The 22,461-nt window shown below is 43.4% G+C and overlaps 1 protein-coding gene across 8 annotated transcripts in view; it reads right to left on the reverse strand.

Moving 5' to 3' along the window:
* The window catches only part of EXOC2 (exocyst complex component 2), a 146,089-nt gene that overhangs the window by 108,973 nt on the left and 14,655 nt on the right, over positions 1-22,461 (reverse strand). For all 8 annotated transcript variants that reach the window (XR_009048053.1, XR_009048051.1, XR_009048052.1 and 5 more), the window contains exons 2-4: positions 10,244-10,403; positions 5,646-5,822; positions 3,501-3,627 (exon numbers count right to left, since the gene is read on the reverse strand). Coding sequence is in view for 4 of the 8 variants with exons in the window: in XM_057699582.1 (XP_057555565.1) it covers positions 3,501-3,627; positions 5,646-5,822; positions 10,244-10,361 (422 nt within the window). In the remaining 4 variants the exon portion in view is untranslated. The remainder of the gene's footprint in view (positions 1-3,500; positions 3,628-5,645; positions 5,823-10,243; positions 10,404-22,461) is intronic.

Raw genomic sequence — 22,461 nt, forward strand, 5'->3', positions numbered from 1 at the left:
ACCCGTCAGGTGAAGATGCAACTGGCTACCGAGCAGGAGAGGTGGCCGTTGCTGCACCCTTCAGCATTCCTCACTGCCCATACGTCTGTCCTCTGTAATCCCCTCTGAGCTGGTTTTAACACTTCCCTGGTTTTCCCATGATTAATGAATTAAATAAAAGCTTGGACGTGTGCGCATTTTGTATTTTTATGAGAGTCACACTTTTACCCTTCAAAAACTATCCTTCAGTCCTTCTGTGGCTGAGCAACTACTGAAGCTTTCAAGGAACAGTTTGAAAGAAATATTACTGTAAATTTTATCACCATTTAGGCACTTCCTGAATGTACATAATACTCCTTTAAGATCTGAAAACAAATTTATCACCCTGAAATCTTAATTCATAAGAAGACTCTTTGCCCGGGCAGCAGAGCACGGAGTGGGACACAGGGAAGAAGAGCAGAGGACCACGGTGACGAGGAGGCACACCCACCATGCACCTGCTGCGAGCCAGCGCCCCGCCCACCGACACCCACACGCCAGTGACACAGGCCCCCCCGTCTGCACCTGAGGAAGCTGAGCAGACTCCAAGTCACCCTGCAAGTCATGGGAGGGCCGAGAGTTAAACTGAGACAGGGGCTCGCACCCAACCAGACTGCCTCAGAGGGGAAAGAGGACAACCTCTAAAGAGCTGGGCACCTCTGGGGTCTCCTGCCTGGTCACCAGTGCTACCTAAGGACTATCCTGACGCATGTGAAGAGAAAGGGCTGTAAGAGAGAGTTCAAGCCGAGCCCCTTCGTGGGTGGCAGCAGTGACGGGAACAGCCAAGAGCATCAGAAGGTGCGAGGACGTGAAGAGGGAACGAGATCAAACGAGGGGCGGGTTACGTGCTAAACTAAACATCAAGGCAATCCATCTCATGATAGGAAATAACACCTGCACCCTAACTTTGACAGTTCCGCCTACAGCTCAGACAGAAGTCAGACCATATTCTTGTACACCTTGTGCAAATGCGCAAACCCGTATCCTCCTTACAAAAGAACAGTCCAAAGGGCCTTCTGCTCCTCACCTCCTCTGTGGTGGGCCTTGGAAAGGACCGAACCCAGGGCACTGAAGCAGGCCACTGAGAGGTTTCCTCTCAACCACAAAGTCCATCCACGCAGGAAATTGTGCTCAAAGACCCAGCAATTACCTTTCCTTCCTGGACCTTCTTGATTCTTAAACGCTTAATTTACTGGACACTGAAACCCTTAAAACAGCTCCAAAGAGCTCCACGCTGGCCAAAGAGCTTCACAGCTCTGACCCAGGACAGTCCGCGCTCACTACAAGCTACCAAACCCCAGGCCTTTTTCAACACAGGACAACTTCCTAAGACAAACACATGCTCCCTCCCTCTCAGCCATTGCAAACCCCGGCAACTGAAAAAGAAGCTTGCTTTGATTTACTAATGGTCTTTAAGTGTAGGCTTGAAGGGTAAACACTGGTTTGACCAAAACTTCATTCGTTTTTTTCCCCTATAAGATGGCTCTAGTAGTGCTCAGTTGTCTTTCATTCGAAACAATTTGGTTAGATTGTATTCTGACAGCTGTCATATTAGTGTGCTTTAAAAAAAAAAATCAAAATCGGTGAAATTTTGTGTAGCCATTTTAATATTGAAGATGGAAGGAAAAAAGCAACATTTTCGGCATATTATGCTTTATTATTTCAAGAAAGGTAAAAACGCAGTTTGAAACGCAGTAAAGATTTCTGCAGTGTACGGAGAAGGTGCTGTGACTGATCGGACGTGTCGAAAGTGGTTTGTGAAGTTTCGTGCTGGAGATTTCTCGCTGGACGATGCTCCGTGGCCGGGTCGACCAGTTGACGCTGACAGGGGTCAGATGGAGACACTCACTGAGAACAGCCAACGTGACGCCGCGCGGGAGACGCCGACACACTCAGAACACCCACGTCAAGCGTGGAAGAGCACTGGCACCAGCGTGGTTGTGTGAGTCGCTTTGATGTTTGGGTTCCACAGAAGTTAAGAGAAAAAAACCTTCTTGACTGTAGTTCCCCTTGTGATCCTCTACTTAAAAGGAAAGAAAATGTTCCGTTTTTAAAACAAATTGTGACAGCCGATGAAACGTGGATACTGTACAACAATGTGGGATGGGAGAGAGCCACCACCAACCGTGCCAAAGGCCGGTCTTCATTCAGAGAAGGTGATGTTGTGCATGTGGTGGGACTGGAAGGGAGTCCTCTATTATGAGCTCCTTCCAGAAAACCCAACCATTAATTCCAGCAAGTACTGCTCCCAATCAGACCACCTGAAAGCCGCACTCGACGGAAAGTGTCCGGGATTAGGCAACAGAAAACACATAATCTTCCATCAGGACGACGCAAGACTGCATGTTTTTTTGATGACCAGGCAAAACCTGTCACAGCTTGGCTGGGAAGTTCTGATTCATCTGCCGTGTTCACCAGACATTGCACCTTCGGATTTCCATTTATTTGGGTCTTTACAAAATTCTCTTAAGGGAAAAAATTTCAATTCCCTGGAAGACTGTAAAAGGCACCTGGAGCAGTTCTTTGCTCAGAAAGATAAAAAGTTTTGGGAAGATGGAGTTATGAAGTTGCCTGAAAAGTGGCAGAAGGTAGTGGAACAAAAGGGTGAACATGTTGTAGAATAAAGTTCTCGGTAAAATGAAAAATGTCTTTTATTTTTATTTAAAAACCAAAGGAACTTTTTGGCCAATCCAATATATATAAAGATTAGTGGACAATTTTCTCCACTCCTAGCAACACCTAAAACAAAGCTGTGGCTGAAGCGGCAGCAGAGCTAACCTGTCGCCTGCAGAGGTGCTCCTGGGAGAGCGCTCGGGTGGAACTTCACCAGCAGAGCCACCAAGGCCAAGAGACAAATCCGACACAACTCACGTGTGAGGTGAACGGACTAAGGGAGGTGTGAGGATGCAGGCACGGACTTTATATAAAAGCTCCTAAACACTGTGTTACACATAATCCCTTAACACTAGGGACTGAGAAAAGGGAGTTCTAGATTTGGTCCAAGACACCCTGAAAGATATCATTTACCTGCCACAATTCTGGTAAAGTAAGTCTGAATTAAGTATGAACTACAGGCAGGGGTTGTAAACAAAATGACAACACTACACTGATTCTAATTACTGGCAAATATTTCCCGAAAAATCAAGCACGTGGAAAATTCTATTCTAATTTCAAGTGTCATCTAAATATTTAAAGTTAATTCTCATATCACTGAGTGTCAGTTACTAAAAATGTCAAGATACTGCTCTTCCTCACAAAATGGAAACTCAAAAACTGAAGAGGTAAGTAGTTTTGCCAGCTGCTCTAACAAATTGGAAGGTTCGCTCTAGCAAAGCTGACCAGGCTCCAGAAAGCCACACCCCCACGATAGAGGTGTCTTCCCGTGCTTTCCTGGGTGCTTCTGGAACCTGGCTCTCTTCGCTCTGAAGACACGGGACTTCTCAGCAACTGGAAAGAGACAACCGAGGTAAGGCAGTACTCACTTTTCAATCTCAATGCCGAGTGGATTAGCAGGACGCAAGGACAAGGGAGGAATCCCTTTATTCCTGTCCGTGCGCATGTCATAGTAATTCATCTCCTCGACCCACACGGCGGACTGATCCAAAATACCTACCAAAAGAGGAACACGGCCTTAGTAAGACACGCACTCCCCAGGCACTAAGCCTTCCCAGACTGTTTTACTGTTTTAAGACCTAATACAAAATGCAAGCTAAAGTTATTTTTTTAAAGGATTTGAGGGCACAAAAGCTCCAGATTTTTTTTTAATGGCTGGTAGCTTAATTAAAACCACTAAAAATCTATTAAAAGGCAAGAATAACACCCCTTGATTGCACTGTACATGATTCAATACATTAGACAAATTAAGCCTCTGAGAAAAAGTTCTGCTAACACAAATGTTTTAGCAGATTTCTGCTACTGATTTCTCTGTATTTGAAAAACCCGAACTTTTTGGCCATCCCAATATACAACAATCAGTCAAACACCCTCCAAGGAAAGCATGGCTTGTGTGATGGAAATGACTAGGAAATTCAGGAAAAACAAAATGTCATCTCTGAAAACAGTACCCTCTTCCCTGTGACTGAGCCCTTCCTCACTCTCCCAGCACAGCACTTCCCAGCTCACCTGGGACCCGGGCGGCAACAGGGGTGGGCAGGGAGCAAGGGAGCAAGCGGGGCCAGAGAGGGGCCGAGCACGCCTCCGGAGCCCTCTGGTTCTATCGGCACCCACAGTCCTGCCAGGACAGCCTGCAAGGAGGCTCTGCCAGAGGGTAAGCTCAGGCCCAGACACGCAGGTTCAGCTCTACGGACCCTGTACTGGGCTAAGGCCTGGGCAGAGTTAGTTTTAGCATAAAATGAATACTTTCAAGTAAGTTTTCTTTATCTGCTGTATAACCATGGTATAGGTGAAGCCGGATTCTCTCAAAAAGACTTAACTTCCTCCAGAAAAGTGGAAACAAGTTCCTGCTTTAATTTCACAGTTCAGTTTTCAAAGACATTAAATAAAACCTAGTAAACAAAAACAAGAATACTGTGTGTGTGTATATATATGTACATACATTTGCATACACATATGTACATACATATACATTCCATTTTGAATTTTCCCTTAAACTCCTCAGATTTTTATTTATTAAAAAAAACCTAGGAATTGAAGGATAGAACGCTGAAGAAAGGCTTTATGCTCTAAGACAGAAACAAAATTTGCAAAACTATTTGCTTTTCTGTAGGAGAGAAGGATGGCCTGGGCTTAATTATACCTGTGCTGGTCTCACATTATAAAAATCTCTCTCAAGTAGGGACCGTGTACAAGTCTTTACAGGACCAGAAAGATGAACCTGACACTACCCTTACTCCAGCAGGAAAGATGCACGGACACAGAGAGCTGGAGGAAGAATAACGGAAACCACTGAACTGCGGGGCCCTTGGTCCATGTGAGGGGCTGGGCGAAGCACCTCCCCCAGTGTTCCAGCTCATCCAATCCTCCGAGTCAGAGCACACTGGGCGCCACTCCCGCCCACAGCTGGCCGCTCAGGCCCAGATCCATCTTCAGGGTCCGGTTCCTCACACCAAGCTCTCTGTCCCAAGGCGAGGAAGCGCGGGTTACGCGCACAGAGGGGACATGGGAAGGGCTCTGGGGCCCAGAAGAGTGTGATTTCTAGCTTGGAGGCTAGAGGCACACCTGGGTGGGCAACATCCTGTCCGGGACGCGAGGGATGCAGAAAGGGAAGGAAAACAACATTATGTGGATAATATTACCAGCGAATCTGGCCAAACCAGGTAGATATTTCACCTCAAATCTTATCTGTATCATAGAAAGAAATGCAACTCCTGTATCCAAGATCAAGAAACTAAAACTGGCATTTCAACATGTTAAATGAACAGATTTTATAAAGGCCTCAGAACAACAGTTCTTCTAATGACTATCATCCTTAGGGTTTACTGTTAGCTCAGCAAACTGCCTTTTCAAAAATAATGCAAATTTTAACCATTCCTGAAAAAATAAACATAAACTGAATCTAAATTAATGACATTAGAGCAAGCAAATTTTATAGTAATTTACCGCATGCCAATTTTAAAAGACAAAACCCACTTTTTTCTTCTCTGGCGTAAAGTCATGGGAAATGATACCTATTTTCTCAGGTTTGAGCAGCTTGAAGGCGACTGTGGAGGTTCCTCTGCCACCTGACTTGGTTGTGACAATAATGTCCCCTTTGTCGTTCTTGGCCTGTCCCACTCGACATACTATTTTACTCGCAGACATCCACTCTGCTGTCAGGAGGCAATTATGCCCACAAATTGTCAGACCTGAAAGTAAAAGCACGCATGTAACAAAGTCCAAAAGAACGACTATCCCAGGAAAAGACCATTCTTTTGTTAGCATCGCCCAGGCCTTTTTCAAGAGCTGGAAGACAAATCTAGAGATAGCACTTCCTGGTTCATTAGTTAGTTATTTCTATCCTGGGATATACCCAATATTATTTGCAAATAAACTACTGTCTCGACTTTTGTCTTTTTCCCTCTAATATTTAAGACTTGTTTTAGATTATACTTAAGTTTCTTCAAACATCAATGGAATTAGAAAATAATAACCAAAATAATGTCTAGGCATTCCAGATCACTTAACCATGAGAATCCTAAATTGCTTTCATAGGTATTAGAAAGAAAATTACTGCTATTCTTAGAAGTCCAAGTTATTGCTATAAAGTTCTGAAGTGTATTAATTAATGTGTACATCATTCCCCAAAAACCTATCTAACATCTTCCTGAAAACAACCTGCACACACATTTTCCCCAGCGCTCGATGACCGGTGGTATTACAGAAGGAACTGAAGTAGGCACCTGATGTCAAGCATGGCCTGGAGCCTGTTACATCAGTAAGTGTTCTCAAGCATTCCTGGGTTACTAGCTGCCTTTTCCACGTCTGCACGTCACTCCTGCCACGGTGGTCCACCTGCCTACGTGATTCCCTCACGATCCTGTCGCTATACCACACTCTGTTTCCAAAATCTCAGCCCACACCTGGCATCTCTGCCCAAACCCACGTAAACCGGTGTGCAGGCAGTAAGCAGACAGGGAAGACACGGCCCCAGGCAAAGGATCAACATCCCACCATGCGCATTTCTGCTCAACAGAAACTGACCTGATAGACAAGCACAGAGAGAAGAGATCAGAGAGTACGTGGCAGACGCCCGACACTCACACCTTCTTTCCTCACCATCTAACTCTCGATGTTGCGCAGCAGTCAAGTTTGGCACGTGCAACTTTTTTTTTAAATCAGATACCAGGGAGAAAAGGGAACCCTCTTGCACTGTGGGTGGGAATGTAAATTGGTACAGCCACTATGGATGGAGAACAGTATGGAGGCTCCTTAAAAGACTAAAAATGGAATTACCAGATGGCCCAGCAAGCCCACTACTGGGCACATACCCAGAGAACACCAGAATTCAAAAAGATACATGCACCCCGATGTTCACGGCAGCACTATTTACAATAGCCAGGACATGGAAGCAACCTAAGTGTCCATCCACAGACAAATGGATAAAGAAGATGTCGTACATATATACAATGGAATACTACTCAGCTGTAAAAAGGAATGAAATTGGGACATCTGTAGAGACATGTATGGAGCTAGAGACTGTCATACAGAGTGAAGTGAGTCAGAAAGAGAAAAACAAATATTGTATAGTAACGCATATATGCGGAATCTAGAAAAATGGTACAGATCAGTGGGTTTGCAAGGCAGAAACAGGGACACAGATGTAGAGAACAACCATATGGACACCAAGGGGGGAAGTGGCGGTGGGGGGTGTTGGGGTGGGATGAATTGGGAGATTGGGATTGCCATATATACATTACTAATAAGAAAAAAAATAGCAAATTGTATACTTTAAATATATGCAGTTTACTGTATGTCAATTATAGCTCAATAAAAGCTCTTTAAAAAAAATCAGATAGCAGGAACAACCTCAACTTGTGCCAAATTTGGTTGAAAAAAAACGTAGAAAGGGATTCAAGTTATCTTTTGCTGCAACAAAGCACTATTCAATAAGACTCTTATATTAACCATAAAAGAATAAAAACAACTCCATTTTAAAGACATTTATTGAAATAATTAATTTCAGAGATTTCCCTAAAACATCTATTATTACTTATTCATATAAGGAATGCAGTTTTTCTAATGATAGCACTTAAAAGTTCCTTTAGGACTAAATTTCCTACTGGTTTTTTAAATGTGTAATGATATTTACCCATATATAAATGCATTCATAATTCAAAATTATTTTTCAAAATGGGAGTGTTTGTTAGTTCTCCTGATAACTCAATTTTTATTATGAAAAATTTAAGAAATTTAAGAGGTTGAAAGCACCCCTGGAACGCCTCTCTGCCTCCAAGGTAAGCCTGTGAAACACTTCAATACATACTCACTCAAATAATTTTTATGTATACATAAATCAATCTATGTATTTTTTAAATAAATAGGAAATGTTTTAATTTATGAACTGTAATTATAGATGGTGGATATTTTCATATCACTCCAGGCTAATACATAACTTGACATTTTAAAATTTTATAATACCAAAAAGATTTTTTGTTATTTAAATGTTAACTTTAGAAAGGAAATAACCCAACGATAAATGTCAGGACTTAATGTATTAAAGTTTCTAATATAAGTTCCCAGCTGAGCCATCTTACGACTAAAACTGAGAAATGGGAGATTTCAGATATACAGGCATAAAGCCTTAAAAACAAGTTCCAGATGAGCAAACATGTATGATATCCATAATGCTACAAGTCTGGGGGAAAAGCACCTGGAATAATGGCTCATCCATCTCGCTGCAGCTGCAATCAAGGTTCCTCCGATTTAATATCTATTCTGCATTTTAACTAAAAAAATTAATAATCACTGCATAATTTAAAACTTTGATTTAAACAGATCATTTTAAATGTCATGGAAATTAGGTAAGATCATAAGATCTATTTCTTAAGCATGTTTTGCTAAGAAATCTGCTTCATGAAATATAACATTTTTTTTTTAAGTAACTTGTAGAATTTCAAATGAAGTGTTTTTATCATGTTTTATTTGGTTAACGTACACGTCACCAGAGTTAAAAACACCTAAATTGTTTAGTAGGTTAAGTTTGCTTTTTTAAAAACTGGCTTCTTGGCAATACATGGGCAGGCTAAAGGCTGAACTAGCAGGTTTACAAAAGTCACACACACTCAGTCCAACAGGAACCGCACTGCCTGGAGTGAGAGCGAGGTCAACAACCACACAGACCAGTGACAGGCACATGTGGGGGCTCAGGGACTGTCAGTTAAACGGCGGGACAGAACCTCCATCTAGGTGGTCTACTTCCATGAACTCCAGGGACCTTTCCACTCTGGACAAAGAACAGTCTGGAATGAGCTTTGTCAAGAATCGAGACGTAGGATAAGAAAGACCGCCTTCATAAGGATAATAAACTTGTTTTATTTACTGAAGAATCAAAACCTATAGCTAGAGAAAACAATATAAAATGAAACCTACAAAAGCAACACTAGTGAAAAGAATGAACTGGGAAGGGCAAGGCTCAGTATTTAAACACAGCGCCCAGCTTTACTCAACTTCCTCTTTTCCAAGGCGGGGACGGCCGGAAACAACCTGTCAACCAGCAGCTACAGTGCAAGCAAAACAAGCTCCTGCTCGGAACCGCCGGCATGCACCAAGGGGTCCTTCGTAAATTAAGAAATGAGTCAAGAGAACGTCTGAACCCAAGCAAATTCACGTGGGAAAGCAGAACCCATTCAGCAGCACATACTGGGAGCCTCCGGTCCTCGTGCTGAGCGTCTCTGCACACCCACACGCAGAGCTCACACAGTGATGCTGATGGCTTGCTCTCTACCCTGGCTGCGCCTGACACGCGTCTGTATTTAAAAAGCAAGCGATGAGGCTCCATCTGAGAGAGTGCGAATCAGCACCTGAGGCCAGAGCACTCCTGTAAGTCCTCGGGAAGACGACGACGCGCCAGGAGAGAACCACCGACAGAGCAGAATGCGGAAACCGCCAGCAGGAAAGGGTCTCCACCAGAGGAGGGGGGCACACTGCTAACCAACATGAAAAAACACGTATGCAGCGCCAGCTGGATGCACAGTGTTCTATCACTCACGTCCTTGGGCTTAAAAAGATAAAAAACATAAACTGATCCTAAAAGCTAACATGTAGCGAGCACTAGGGGAGCCTAGGAAAGCCGTGGGTGGGCATGAGTTTGTGGAGGGCCTGCGGCTGTAAGTCTGGAGCCTCGGAGCTCCCCGCCCGCCAAGACGGGCGTCGCTGCCGACCAGTGGCCCACAGCCCGCAGGTGCGGCTGGGCAAGCGCACGGGCCCTCCAGGTGGAGGGAGTTTGGACTGGAACGGAAGAGGCCTGGCTCTCCCAGCCCTTGAGGAAGAACACTGACAGCCGCAGGAGGGGAGACCAGAAGCCCACCCTGAGGAAAGGAGGCGGGTCTCAGCTGTGGGGACTTTCTCAAGGATCGGGTCAAAGACAACAGACAAGATCCGATACAAGCGATCTTAACAGAAAAATCAGAAAACCAAACAATTCTTTCATTTCTATTCAGATCATCCTGTACAGACCCCAGGGCTGCTTTTCTATCACCTTCACTATTTCAAAACAGTATATCTCCCCTCCGTTGTCCAACCTAAAAATGCATTTACCGTGAACACGCAGCATCGTCCCTGCCCTTACCTATGAGGTCAGCTGTCCCGGTCCCCAGGTTTTCTCCTCTAATCGTGACCTTTGTCCACGGGATTCCTTCATTTGGAGAGATGCCTGTCACAAGGGGGGGCTGTCGTGATCGAGACATCGTGCTTGTTGCGGAAACTGGGGGTCGAGCTACAGAAGTAATCTGTTAGAAGAGAAAGGAAAAAAGGATTAGTGCCAACTGAGATGAGCATCAACTAGAGATGCCAAAACTGGACGTTCAGTACCAAACACAGCCACAGTCTTCAACACACAGAGCTGGATCTTCCAGCTGTCCATCAGCCGGTCTGCCACATCTCCTGCATGTGAAGGTGACTGAGGACACTCACCAGTACTGCGAGGGAGACATCAGGAACACCAGCTCCCGATGTGAGGACAGACAGAACCTAAGGTCCCCCGGGCTCCATGCCCCCACCTGCTGCACCCCAAGGATATGCTGGGGGCTCCTGGAGGAGGACATTTTCAACTAACCAGATTCATAAAAATTAAAGAACATCTCCATTCTCATAGGTGTACTAAATTTCGTTTTATTTTTGTATTAGACTTAGTATAGCAACTCTTTTTAAATGTGTCCAAATCAATGCACTGACATTCTCTACACGCGGCAGGAGCACAGACTTGCTAGCTGTCCCAGTGCAGAGGGCAGAAGTGCAGCTTCTGAAGTCAGATGTCCTGCACTCTCGCCCTGGCGCTCCGACTCACTCATTCCGCTCCAAAACTCTTGTTTTCAAATACAGACACTGCAGCCAGTAAGAGAACCTTCCAGAAGGCTGTAACTAACATCAGGTAGATAGTGCCAGCAACGCGGAACATCCAGCACACAGCAGGCCACCAATAAACAAGAAAACCTCACGGATAAACCCACAGAACTCCTCAAGGGCTCCAGCCTTCAGAGGCCCTGGAAGACGAGAGAAGGGCGGGTGCAGAGAAAAACTGCAAGAACTTGCTGGCTGGCTGGCTTTTCACAGCGTGAAGTTAGACAGTGTCCCCTGCCTTCACTGCGCCATCAGCCAGACCAGAAGTTCAGTCTCTGACAAAACCAAACAGAAGGGGCCAGAGTGAGGGACACCAGGCATGGGGGAGGAGGGTGCCAACCCTCTCAGCCACCTCCACCTTCTCCGGGTGACAAGAACCACTCTGGAGAAACTAAGGGGCCCTGGGAAGAGAGAACCGGAACGCTAACATGGAAGGGTCCCCCCAGAAAGAAGGGCCACTTGCAGCCACATCACCCAAGGAAACACCACACACAGACCAACTCTGCCCACGCACAGACTGAACAAACAGCGGCCACAGCCCCCTCCCAAAACGCACAAGGACAAACAAAGGCTGTAAGGTGGTCAAGGAAAATACGTGAGCGAGAGATGAAAGTCAGATTTAAAAAAATGATCCAGAGGAAACAGAGATCAGGTCGGCGGTACGGTGTAAAGTGTTTTCCCCCCCCAAATTATTGAAGTCCTAATCCAGGACCTCAGAATGTGACTGTGTTTAGAGACTGGGACTTTAAAGAGGTTAAGGTATAGTGAGGTCATTAGGGCGGGCCCTGATCCCACAGGACCAGGGTCCTTATAAGAAGAGGAGATGAGGACACAGACACACACACAGGGACGACCACGGGAGGACACAGGGAGGAGGTGGCATCTCCAAGCCACGCAGGGAGGCCTCAGGAGAAGGCAGCCCTGCCCACACCTTGACCTTGGACGTCCCGCCTCCAGATCATGAGAAAATAAATGTCTGTTGTTTCAGCCTCTAGTCCTTTGTTATGTTACGGCGGCTGCAACACATTAACACGGTGGATAACAGAAAAAAAAAGCAAAACAACAACAACAACAACAAACCACACTTCACAAATATTGTAAACTTTGATCCCAAATAAATATCTGCAGAAGGAGAAAACTCTTATGCCTAAAAGAACCGGATGCCATGAAAAGGAATCAATCCAAGAATAACAGTTCTTGAAACCTTCAAAAGAGGCAAAAGAAACAAGATTTATATTGTCCTGTTAATGTAGGAACTGACCATTGTTTTAACCAAAGCAGTGTAAGGCTGCAAGCAGGCAGCTGTGTGTCTGGGAAGAGGGAGGGAGCTTTACATTCCACCCAGAAGTGACTATCGAGACACTGGCACATCTGCCACAGATCTGGAAGCACAGAAGTTGGGGCTGGCGGGGTGAGCCAACCAGTCTAGGGTGTGCTGGGGTGTAAAGAGGTGATGGGCTTTGTCCCTGGTTTCTGGGTGGGAGACCCAAATCCCAAGGAGTGTCTTCGCTCTGCAGGAACCCTCAGCACTGTTCGGAAGTGGTGCTCCTGACAGCCCAGTACACCAGGACTGCCAAACCAGAGAGGGCGACCCCATGATGAGAGGGCTGGGGTTCCAGACACCATCGGCGTGGCCTCCCCTGGAAGACCGGGGCGGGGCGGCTGGAGACTAAGTGCAATCATGCCCATGTAACTCGCGTAACATGCTTAAAACAGCAAAACAAGAGCCGCAAAAAGCAAAGGACCAGGGGACGTTACCATTCGTCCAACGAACCAAATTAGGTGACCCAAGGTTATCTTGAACTCCCCTCCCTCCCCATCGCACCCCTGGAATCGAACAGTCAGAATCCCCTGGCAGAGCCCAAGGTCGACTGCTTCTCCCCCTGGAAACGGAAGCAAGACAGCTCCTAACGGGTCACTCTGCCCCTGTCATCCCTCGGCTGCAATTCACCCTCAGCAAACACCGCAGTCAGTTCTTGTTCTCGAAACTACAGGTCTACTCATCATTCCTGATTCAAAAAAATCTCCATGACACCCCACTGCTCAGTGGTCTCCAGTGCCCACAACATCCTCAGCAGTTTGTTAAAACCTGTCACCATCAGACTCTTCTGCACTCCCCATGTTACCCTCAGTCATCTCCCTCACCCATCTGACACTAACCACACAAGCCCACTCACCTCTTAAGAACCAAGTTCTTTTATGCCTTCCTGATTTCATTTACCTTATCCTGACTGAAGAGAAAGTCTTTCCAAGTTTCTTGAATCCTTACCAAGATTTCAAAGTCAAATGTTACCTTTGTGTCTCCCTGATCCCTCCTTCTACAAGGCTTCTGTCACATAAGTGTTAAATCTTAGACACCAAGTATGCAACTCCTTGTGGAAGACACACACTGTTGAATCAACTCAACATCTCTAATACCTGTCATACAGTACCTGACACAAAATAAATGTGCCAGATGATTGCTGACAAGTTGAATAAACGTTTTCTGAATGTTCATGGTATCAATGGAATACTGGAATTAAAACAGGACAAAGAGGTGCAAGAGGTAGAGAATATGGATGGGGAGAAGTATTAGGCATACACATGAAAAAACAAAAAAAAGTTTAAAAGACACTTGCATACAACAGCACCAAAAAGAATAAAATACTCAGGAATGACTTTTACAAAAGTGCAAAACTTGTACTTTGAAAACTATAAAAAAAAATGTTGAAAGAAATTAAAGACCTAAATAAATTGAAAGATGTGGACAGGAAGACAATATTGTTAAGACGGCACCACTCCCCAGAGTTAGGGATAGACCGTTTTCAAGGTCACACACCTAACTAGCTGTAAAACAGACCAGACCCTTAGTTTCCTGATTCACAGGAGTCTGATACTGCTCTTTCCTTTAGAGCATCCTGCATCCTACTAGGTCATCTGCGTACCTGATAGTCACATTCTAAGAACCTCAGTTGTTTCCTACGTGGCTGGGGCACTGGCTCATCCTACTGTGAAACAGAATTGAAATTAGAATACCTCTGGTCTCAAAAAAAAGCGCGTGCACACACACACACACAAACAATTAGGACAAGACATTTTCAGTTTACTCCCAATTTTCCAAATCCATTTGGAAGGCATTTACAGCGGACCATAACCTCACCTATCGTCATCCTCCGGTTTGTCTGAGTAAAACAAAGCCGCGTCTGGTAATAGCAGCTAACGTCTGGGCCACTGTGGATGATCACGGATCAGAAAGTATGATCCACTTTCTGATTCGCGGCTGAAAAGCACAGCTCTGTTCCAGACACACCCAAAGCCGCTGAAATCCGGTGCTCCTTATGCTGGTTCCCAAGTAAAACTTGAATGGCATTTCCTCACCACAAAGGTCGCCCACATGTCCCCAAGCAGGGACAAGCCATCATCTCAGGAAGACCAGTAAGCCATTTAACTTAGAAATACAAGAATATCTACTTTTTACACTACATTGTCCACAACACACACGACACTACTGACCCACAAAGTATGCACTCAGTAAGTATCTGTGGCATGAATTCTGGAAAGAGACCTCTCCTTTCAACCCACCTCCAATCACAAATGCCCTGCATCATAGATAATGTTCTTACATTTAAAGTCACAAATAAATGAAATATATTATCATCACTCTCAGGGAAGAGCCTAAGCCTTAAGAAAACAGAACTTAGTTTCTGAACATTTTCAGTTTCACAACTCATGTCAAATTAACAAGGGTATTTTTAAAGGAAAACTTTCATCTACAGTTGTCATTAAGTGCCTACAGATTTTCCTCACAAGGATTTTCCAAATGCAATAAAGCAACAGTCTTTGAAATTCTGTCATAAGATCTTTCTTATATAAATACACTGAACAGAGGTTAACAAAAGTCTGACTTTCTTGTCATAAGCCTCATTTTTTAATTAAAACAATATCCAGCCTTTACATTATATAGCCATGTGAGATAATGAAAGAGGTAAAGAATAAAAAGTGAAAGAACCTACCCTAAAATTACACACCACAAGCTCACTGCATCTTTTGAAAGCAGAATGACAGAGACAGGAGGTAAAGTAGCTATTACTACTCGTGTAAGGAAAATTATTGCAGATACAGAATAAGCCATTTTAAGGCAATATCCTCACCCAAGTACACTAATAATAAAGGTTTAAATAATACAAATGGACAAATGATAAAGTCTGACAGCGCTACAGTACCATATTGAGAACTTCACATATATACATAGGTACATGTAGATGAGCTGCAAATTGTTACATCCTGGCTCTTAGCCTGAGAACATACTCCACACTTAAAACCTGTTAGGTACCAAACAGGGGTATAGGTTTGCTAAAAAGGAATCGTACAGAAATCTGTTGTGTTGGTAAACACTAATAATGAACTATAAGAAAGAGAAAAAAAGAAAATAATCCCATTTAAAATCACACCAAAAAGAATAAAATACCTAGGAAGGAAATTTAACCAAGGAGGTGAAAGACCAATACTCTAAAAATTATAAAGCATTCATGAAGGAAACTGAAGGTGATACAAAGAAATGGAAAGATACCCTGTGTTCATGGACTGAAAGAATTAAATATTGTTAAAATGCCTGTACTGCCCACAGCAATCTACAGATTTAAGGCTATTCCTATCAAAATGCCCATGACATCTTTCACAGAACTAGAATAAACAATCCTAAAACTTGTACGGAGCCACAAAAGACCCCAAACAGCCAAAGCAACCTTGAGAAAGAAGAACAGAGATGGAGGAATCACACTCTCTGACTCAAGACTATACTACAAAGCTACAGTATTCAAAACAGCGTGGAACTGGCGCGCACACACACACACACACACACACACACACACATATCAATGGAACAGAAAAGAAAGCCCAGAAATGTACCCACAGTTATTTATGACAACAGAGGCAAGACTATACAGTGGGGGGAAAACAGCCTCTTCAATAAATGGTGTTGGGAAAACTGGACAGCTACATGCAAACGAACAAAATTACAATGTTTTTTCATACCATAAACAAAAACTTGAAATGGATTAAAGACCTAAATGTAAGAAAACACAGGAAGTGCACTCTTTCACACTGGTCTTAGCAATATTTTTTGGATCTGTCTTCTCAGACAAGGGAAACAAAACCAAAAATAAACAAATGGAACTACATCAAACTGAGAAGCTCTTGCACAGCAAAGGAAACCATCATCAAAACGAAGAGGTACCCTACTGAATAGAAGAAGATAATCGCAATTAATATGCCTAATAAGGGGTTAATACGCAAAATATATTCATACAACTCAATATCTAACAACCTGAATAGAAACTGGGCAGAGGACCTGAACAAGCATTTTCCCAAAGAAGACATGCAGGTGGCCAACAGGCACATGAAAAGATGCTCAACATCACTAATCACTGAAGAAACGCAAATCAAAACCACAATGAGACATCACCTCACACTAGTCAGAATGGCTTTCCTCAAAAAGACAAGAAATGAGTGTTGGTGAGGATGTGGAGAAAAGGGGACCCTTATGCACTGTTGGTGGGAATGTAAATTGGTGCAGCCACTATGGAAAGCAGTATAAAGTTCCCTCAAAAAAATTAAAAATAGAACTACCACATGATCCAGCAATTCCACTCCTGGGTATACATCCAAAGAAAACAAAAACAATAATTCAAAAAGATACATGCACCCTCAATGTTCATGGTAGCTTTATCTGCAATAGCCAAGATACGGAAGCAACCCAAGTGTCCATCCACATGAATAGATTAAAAAAGACACACACACACACACACACACACACACACACACACACACACACACACAATGGAATACTACTCAGCCATTAAAAAGAGTAAAATGTTGTCACTTGCAACAACATGGATGGACTTGGAGGGCTTATGCTTAGTGAAAAAAGTCAGACAAAGAAAGACAAACACTGTATGTTTTCATTTATATGTGGGATCTAACAAATAAAGCAAATGAACGAATATAACAGAGTCACAGACACAGAGAACTAGTGGTTACCAGCAGAGAGGGGATGAGGGGATGCGTCAAACAAGGCAAGGGGATTAAGAGGTACAAACTACTAGGTATAAAACAGCTAAGTCACAGGATGTAATGAACCAAACAGGAAATACAAGAGTGTTTTATAATAACTTTACATGGAGTACAATCTATAAATATCGAGTCACTGTTATACACCTGAAACTAATATAATGCTGTAAGTCAATTATACTTCAACCTAAAAAAGTAAAAAATTTTAAAAAGCAATCACAATTCTGACATGTCTCCAGACTCATGTTAATTTACCAAGAACTTTTCAACTATCTGGACCTGAGTGGGAATAAACAGGACTAAGAGGACCCTTATAGGAATTAACCAGATAATACACATTTGTCTGATTTCTTTTGATGTTGGTATGGTGTTGATATATTTACAATGAATAAACATACACTTAAGAGTGATTTTTTTTTTTTAGTAATGGAGTAAAAAAAAAATCACCACATCATATGAATTGTTGGCCTAGTTTATAGCAAATTATATTTAGTGGGACAATAAAAACTACACTGAACCATTTCTGGATATAAGGAAGCACTTTAATACTACATTTTGTCAATGATTTATATTCTGTAGATACAATGAAAATGAAAGCATAAGTGTTTTCTTCTCAGCAGTGTTTCTCCAAAAAGAAATAATTGGAAGAAGCTGAATTTCTAAACTTGATGCCTTGATGTTTTTTTAATGTGAGGTCTTGGTTTACCACAGAATTATCATTTTGTGGCAAATAAATTCCTTACTACCTATAAGAACAACGGACATCTTCACACAAGGACCATAGCATGGTAATGCCCTTCAAAAAGCCTTCACACTTGCATTTTAGGTAAGTAACAGATTCACAAGGTAATCTAGATATATTGTAATAAACAAAAGCATATCCAAGCTTTAAGTCTCTGAATGAAGCCTTGACAGAACAACCTCAAAAACTGAACATCTATGAATAGTTTGGGGATCTGGGTTCTAAGCTGGGTTCTGACATTAACAGCTAAAAGCTCTTGGTTACTTTTATGCGCTCTGAAACAGTTTTCTCATCTGCATATAAGGTGGCTGGGTGAGATTATTCTTAAGGCTGCTTTTTAGTTCTTGATGCTATCGGGGTCTTACTTATAGGACAAAGCTTTTAAATGCAATGTAAGACTCTAGAATCTGGCCTCCCAAGCTTTTTACAATTAAACTAAACTATAATAAAAGCATGTTGCTATTCATTTAAAATTCCTTGTCCTTATTATAAAACATTTTTGATACATCATTAGAAGAATCTGAATTTTTAAGATCTTATATTTGAATGTTAGATGGCCTAATTATCCCCTTCATCTTCAAAAGGTATATTGAAAAGACTAGGCTACAAAGCTTTTACCGATACTTTTTAAAAAAATGAATTATTAAAAGTAAAGCATTATAATAGTTACCACAGATTAAAATACACATTTATTTTAAAAATTTACAAACCATAGGTTTTTTCATTTCCCCAGTTTTATTAAAGGAGAAACAGAAAGAGAGAGATAGACTGGGGGAAGGAAGGAGAGGAGAGGAATGTAACATTTAGATAAAAAGAGAGACTTTTACTACAGTTTAGAAATTCTCATTTAATTAATAAACCAAAGAAAAGAAATGTGGAAAAGATACTACAGACAAGCATAATAAGTCATTTCTGTGCAATGGCACAATTAAAAAAAAATTCTGCAGATTTTATAATTTTCTGTGTTAAAGATTTGTTTTGCATTTTTATCTTGCATTTAAAGTCTACAAAAATACTGATGAGATCAAGGGATTTTAAAATGTTAAAAGTAGTTTTTTAAAAAAACTTCACAAACAGCTTTGAAAATATTCACCGAGCATTTGTGTATAACTCAGAATTCAGAAAGTAAACAGCTCCATAAAGCTTAAACAATAACTCTGAAACGGTTGTGTATTATTAATTTTAAGACTACGTCTGAAATACTTCTGAAAAAACAACTGTTTGATCATCCTGTATTATAACGCTCAAGAGTACAGAATGAAAATCTATTCAAAACCAAAAGAGGCTGCAGGAGCCAGAGCTCATGTGACTTGCCTAGGTCTTACATTTCTGTGTTCTTTCCACAACACCATGAATGGAATTCAGAAATCAGCAAAACAAAATAAATTAACAAAGTATTTTATCATCAAATCTAGTAGGAAATTATTCATTACTGATGGAATACAGTCATGGGAATTTAATGAGTCTGCAAAAATGAAGCCTGCCAAGCTAGTGGTTTATCTTATTGCATAAGCCATTAAAAAACTAAAATTCAGTGTGAAAGAATATGAACCTCCCCTCTTCATGAGATTTTTAGCTCACTGTATTAGCCCTTTATAACCCCTTCTTTCTCTTCTCAAAATAATAATGCAGTAAGAATTATTTTCTAAATGGAATACTGGAACACTAAGAGGAAAAAGTGAAAACTTGATTTATATAAAAGTTACCCATAAGAAGCATCTTGGTCCACGTCAACTTGACTATTTCTTTGAATCCTTGTGTTATTAGTAAACCTCACAAATGACCAATTCAAACTTTGTAGATGATAAATCTAAACCCATGCATATACACTAGCATATTTTGACAAAATACACGCAGCTTATCAAAGACTACATAATGCACGCAAATGCTAACAAACACTTTCTATCTTTCAGGTATCATATTGAGCTCTCTAAATTAAGAAAAAACCCTCAGAAGATGTTTATATTTCTTTTTTAAAAAGTGAAGTTCCCATTTTACACCATAGCATTTTAAAATAAACTACTGATCAAACTGTTTCAGGATTCAAGGTTATTTTTATTTTGTTGCAATCCTTTTTCCCAAAAAAGAAAAAAAAAAAAAAAAAAAAAGAGTTGAGTTAGAAAAGCTTTTCCTTGTTGGCACCTTAAAAAGCAATAAAAACCTGACAATAAACACAAAAATGAACTATCCAACTCTCTTCACCAATGATTTTTAATGACAGCTTTACAAAGGAAGAAGCTCAACAAAAGGTACACCTGTATAAGCCGGTGAGTGCAGACTTTCAACCCAATTAGCTCAGGGTCTCTTTTCATTTTGAAAAGACCACATGCTTCATAAAAACAAAACCAAGCCAAGATGGTGGAGTAGGAAGACCCTGAGCTCACCTCCTCCAATGGGCACGTTGAAACTGCAACTACATACAGAGAAACTACTGATGAGAAAACCTGAAGACTAGCAGAAAATATCTTCTGCAACTAAAAACGTGAAGAAGGAACCACACAAGACAGGTAGGAGAAGCACAGATGTGGTGTAGTCAAGACCCGTGCCCCCAGGTGGGCAACTCACAAACAGGAGGGTAACGCAACTTGAGAGGTGCCCCCACGGACAGAAGGTGGTCCACGACCCACGTCGGGCTCCCCTGCCTGGGGCTCCTACACCAGGAAGGTGACACAGCCCCCAGATCGTTTGGCTTTATGACCATGGGGGTTGCTCTGGGGAGGGCCAGAGAGCTGTGGGAAATACAGACTCCACTCTCAAAGGGCACACACAACATCTCACAGGCTCCGTGACTCGAGGCAGAAGTTGCCATCTGAAAGGACCCTGGGTCAGACCCACTTGCTGATCTTGGAGAAACTCCAGGAGAGGGAGGAGGCCCTGGGCCGCAGACCCTGGCGGCAGCCATTCTGGGAGCTCATCCTGTCGGGAGGGCACTGGTGCTGGCCGGGGCCGTTCCGGAATCCCCCCTCTAGCGCATCCGTGTGGACCTGGCACCACCCACCAGTCCACGGGTACCAGTACTGGGTAGCCTCAGGCCAAGCAGCTAGCTGGGCAGGGACACAATCCCCCCACCAGCAGGTCTGCTGCCTTAACACCCCCGACCCCCGGCCACCCTAGGACCCAGCCCTGTCCACCAGAGTCCAGGACCTGGCCTCACCCACCAGTGGGTGGGCACGAGCCCCCGGACCCCATGGGCCCCAACTCCACCCACTAGCGAGCAGACACAAGCTCCAAGACCACCAGCCTGCTGTGTCAGACGCAGCCCACCCACTCGCAGGCCAGCACCAGCCCCAGCATCCCGTGGGCCCTAGCCCTGCCCACGGCAGGCCAGCAGCAGCTTCCGAATACCCTGGACCCTGCAGCCAGCCACGTCAGTCACCAGTCCCACCCGCTGGTGGGCTGGCATCAGCTCGAGGACCCCCAAGACCCTGCAGAAGACACTCAGGAACCTGGCTCTGCCCACCCGTGAGCCGGCACTAGCCCCACAAGCTCCCAGGCCTTGTCCCTGCCCATCAGCAGGGCACCACCAGCTCTGAGGCATCCTGGACGCCTCAGCCTCAATCCTCACCTTTCCCCCCCTCCTCCTCCCTGCCCACAGGAGCTTTGGGGTTGCCGCTTGGACTGAGAAAAGGATAGGCATGTCCAGCGCAGAAACAGTCCAACTGCATGAGCAGACTGAAAACCATCCCTCGGGGCAAGGAGCCACCTTCACCGTCACGTGCAGACGTCCACACACAGCCACCTCAGTCGGGGGCCACAGCTGTGCGCTCTGCTGCCTCGTCTAACACGTAAATGACACAGGGGACACCTTGCCGTGTTTGTAAACACAAACCCACACCCGCTTCAGGCTCCTTCGCGTTCCACTGTACGAACGTATAATCAAAGCGGCATTTAGAGGCTTCCAGGTTTTGCTGCTGGACCTTGCCGATGAGTCCTTGACTGCAAGCGACGTCTGCACATTCACCCAGTTCCTCCCTCTCACTGCATTCAGAGGCACTCCCAGCCAGAGCATGTGCACTGAGGACCCCAGCGTGACACCAATCTGGCGGGCAGTGCTATCCGCACACCCCCCACTGCCAACCGTGGCGTCAGCAACCTACCTAACCTGCAGCAACCTGACAGGCAGAACAAAATAAACGGTTTCACTTGCACTGTGCGTGAACGCCACTTTCATCACCTGTGCATCTTTTTATTAGGTTTAATTTCCTTAATTATGAGCCCTCTGGTGAGAATGCTCGCCCTCTGTCCACTGTCCACACTGTCTGAATTTCCCCACTTATCACTGTCTTTTCACATTGTTTACAGTGCTCTTGGCCCTCAGGAAATTGAGTCTTTTAACATCGAACCTATTCACCTTTTCTTTGCTACTTTACAGTCACACATTCAAAGTCATGTTCCTGGTACTTTAATGCTGTTTTATCTTTATGATTATTTAACTCACTTGCAATCTGTTTTGGAGTACTGAGAATAGCTGGTTGACCACAATACCATCTCACTGTTTTCTCCACTGATCTGAAATGCCCCTTTCATCACTGACAAAAATTCTCAATTTGAGTCTGTTTCTGGACCCCCTATATTTCACTCCACTGATCTATTTTGCACCTATGACATAACTTAATTTTGTATTATAATTATCTGATAAGACAATCAATCCTTAACAA

Source organism: Hippopotamus amphibius, chromosome 11 (genome assembly GCF_030028045.1).
Source record: "Hippopotamus amphibius kiboko isolate mHipAmp2 chromosome 11, mHipAmp2.hap2, whole genome shotgun sequence".
NCBI classification, from domain to species: domain Eukaryota; kingdom Metazoa; phylum Chordata; class Mammalia; order Artiodactyla; family Hippopotamidae; genus Hippopotamus; species Hippopotamus amphibius.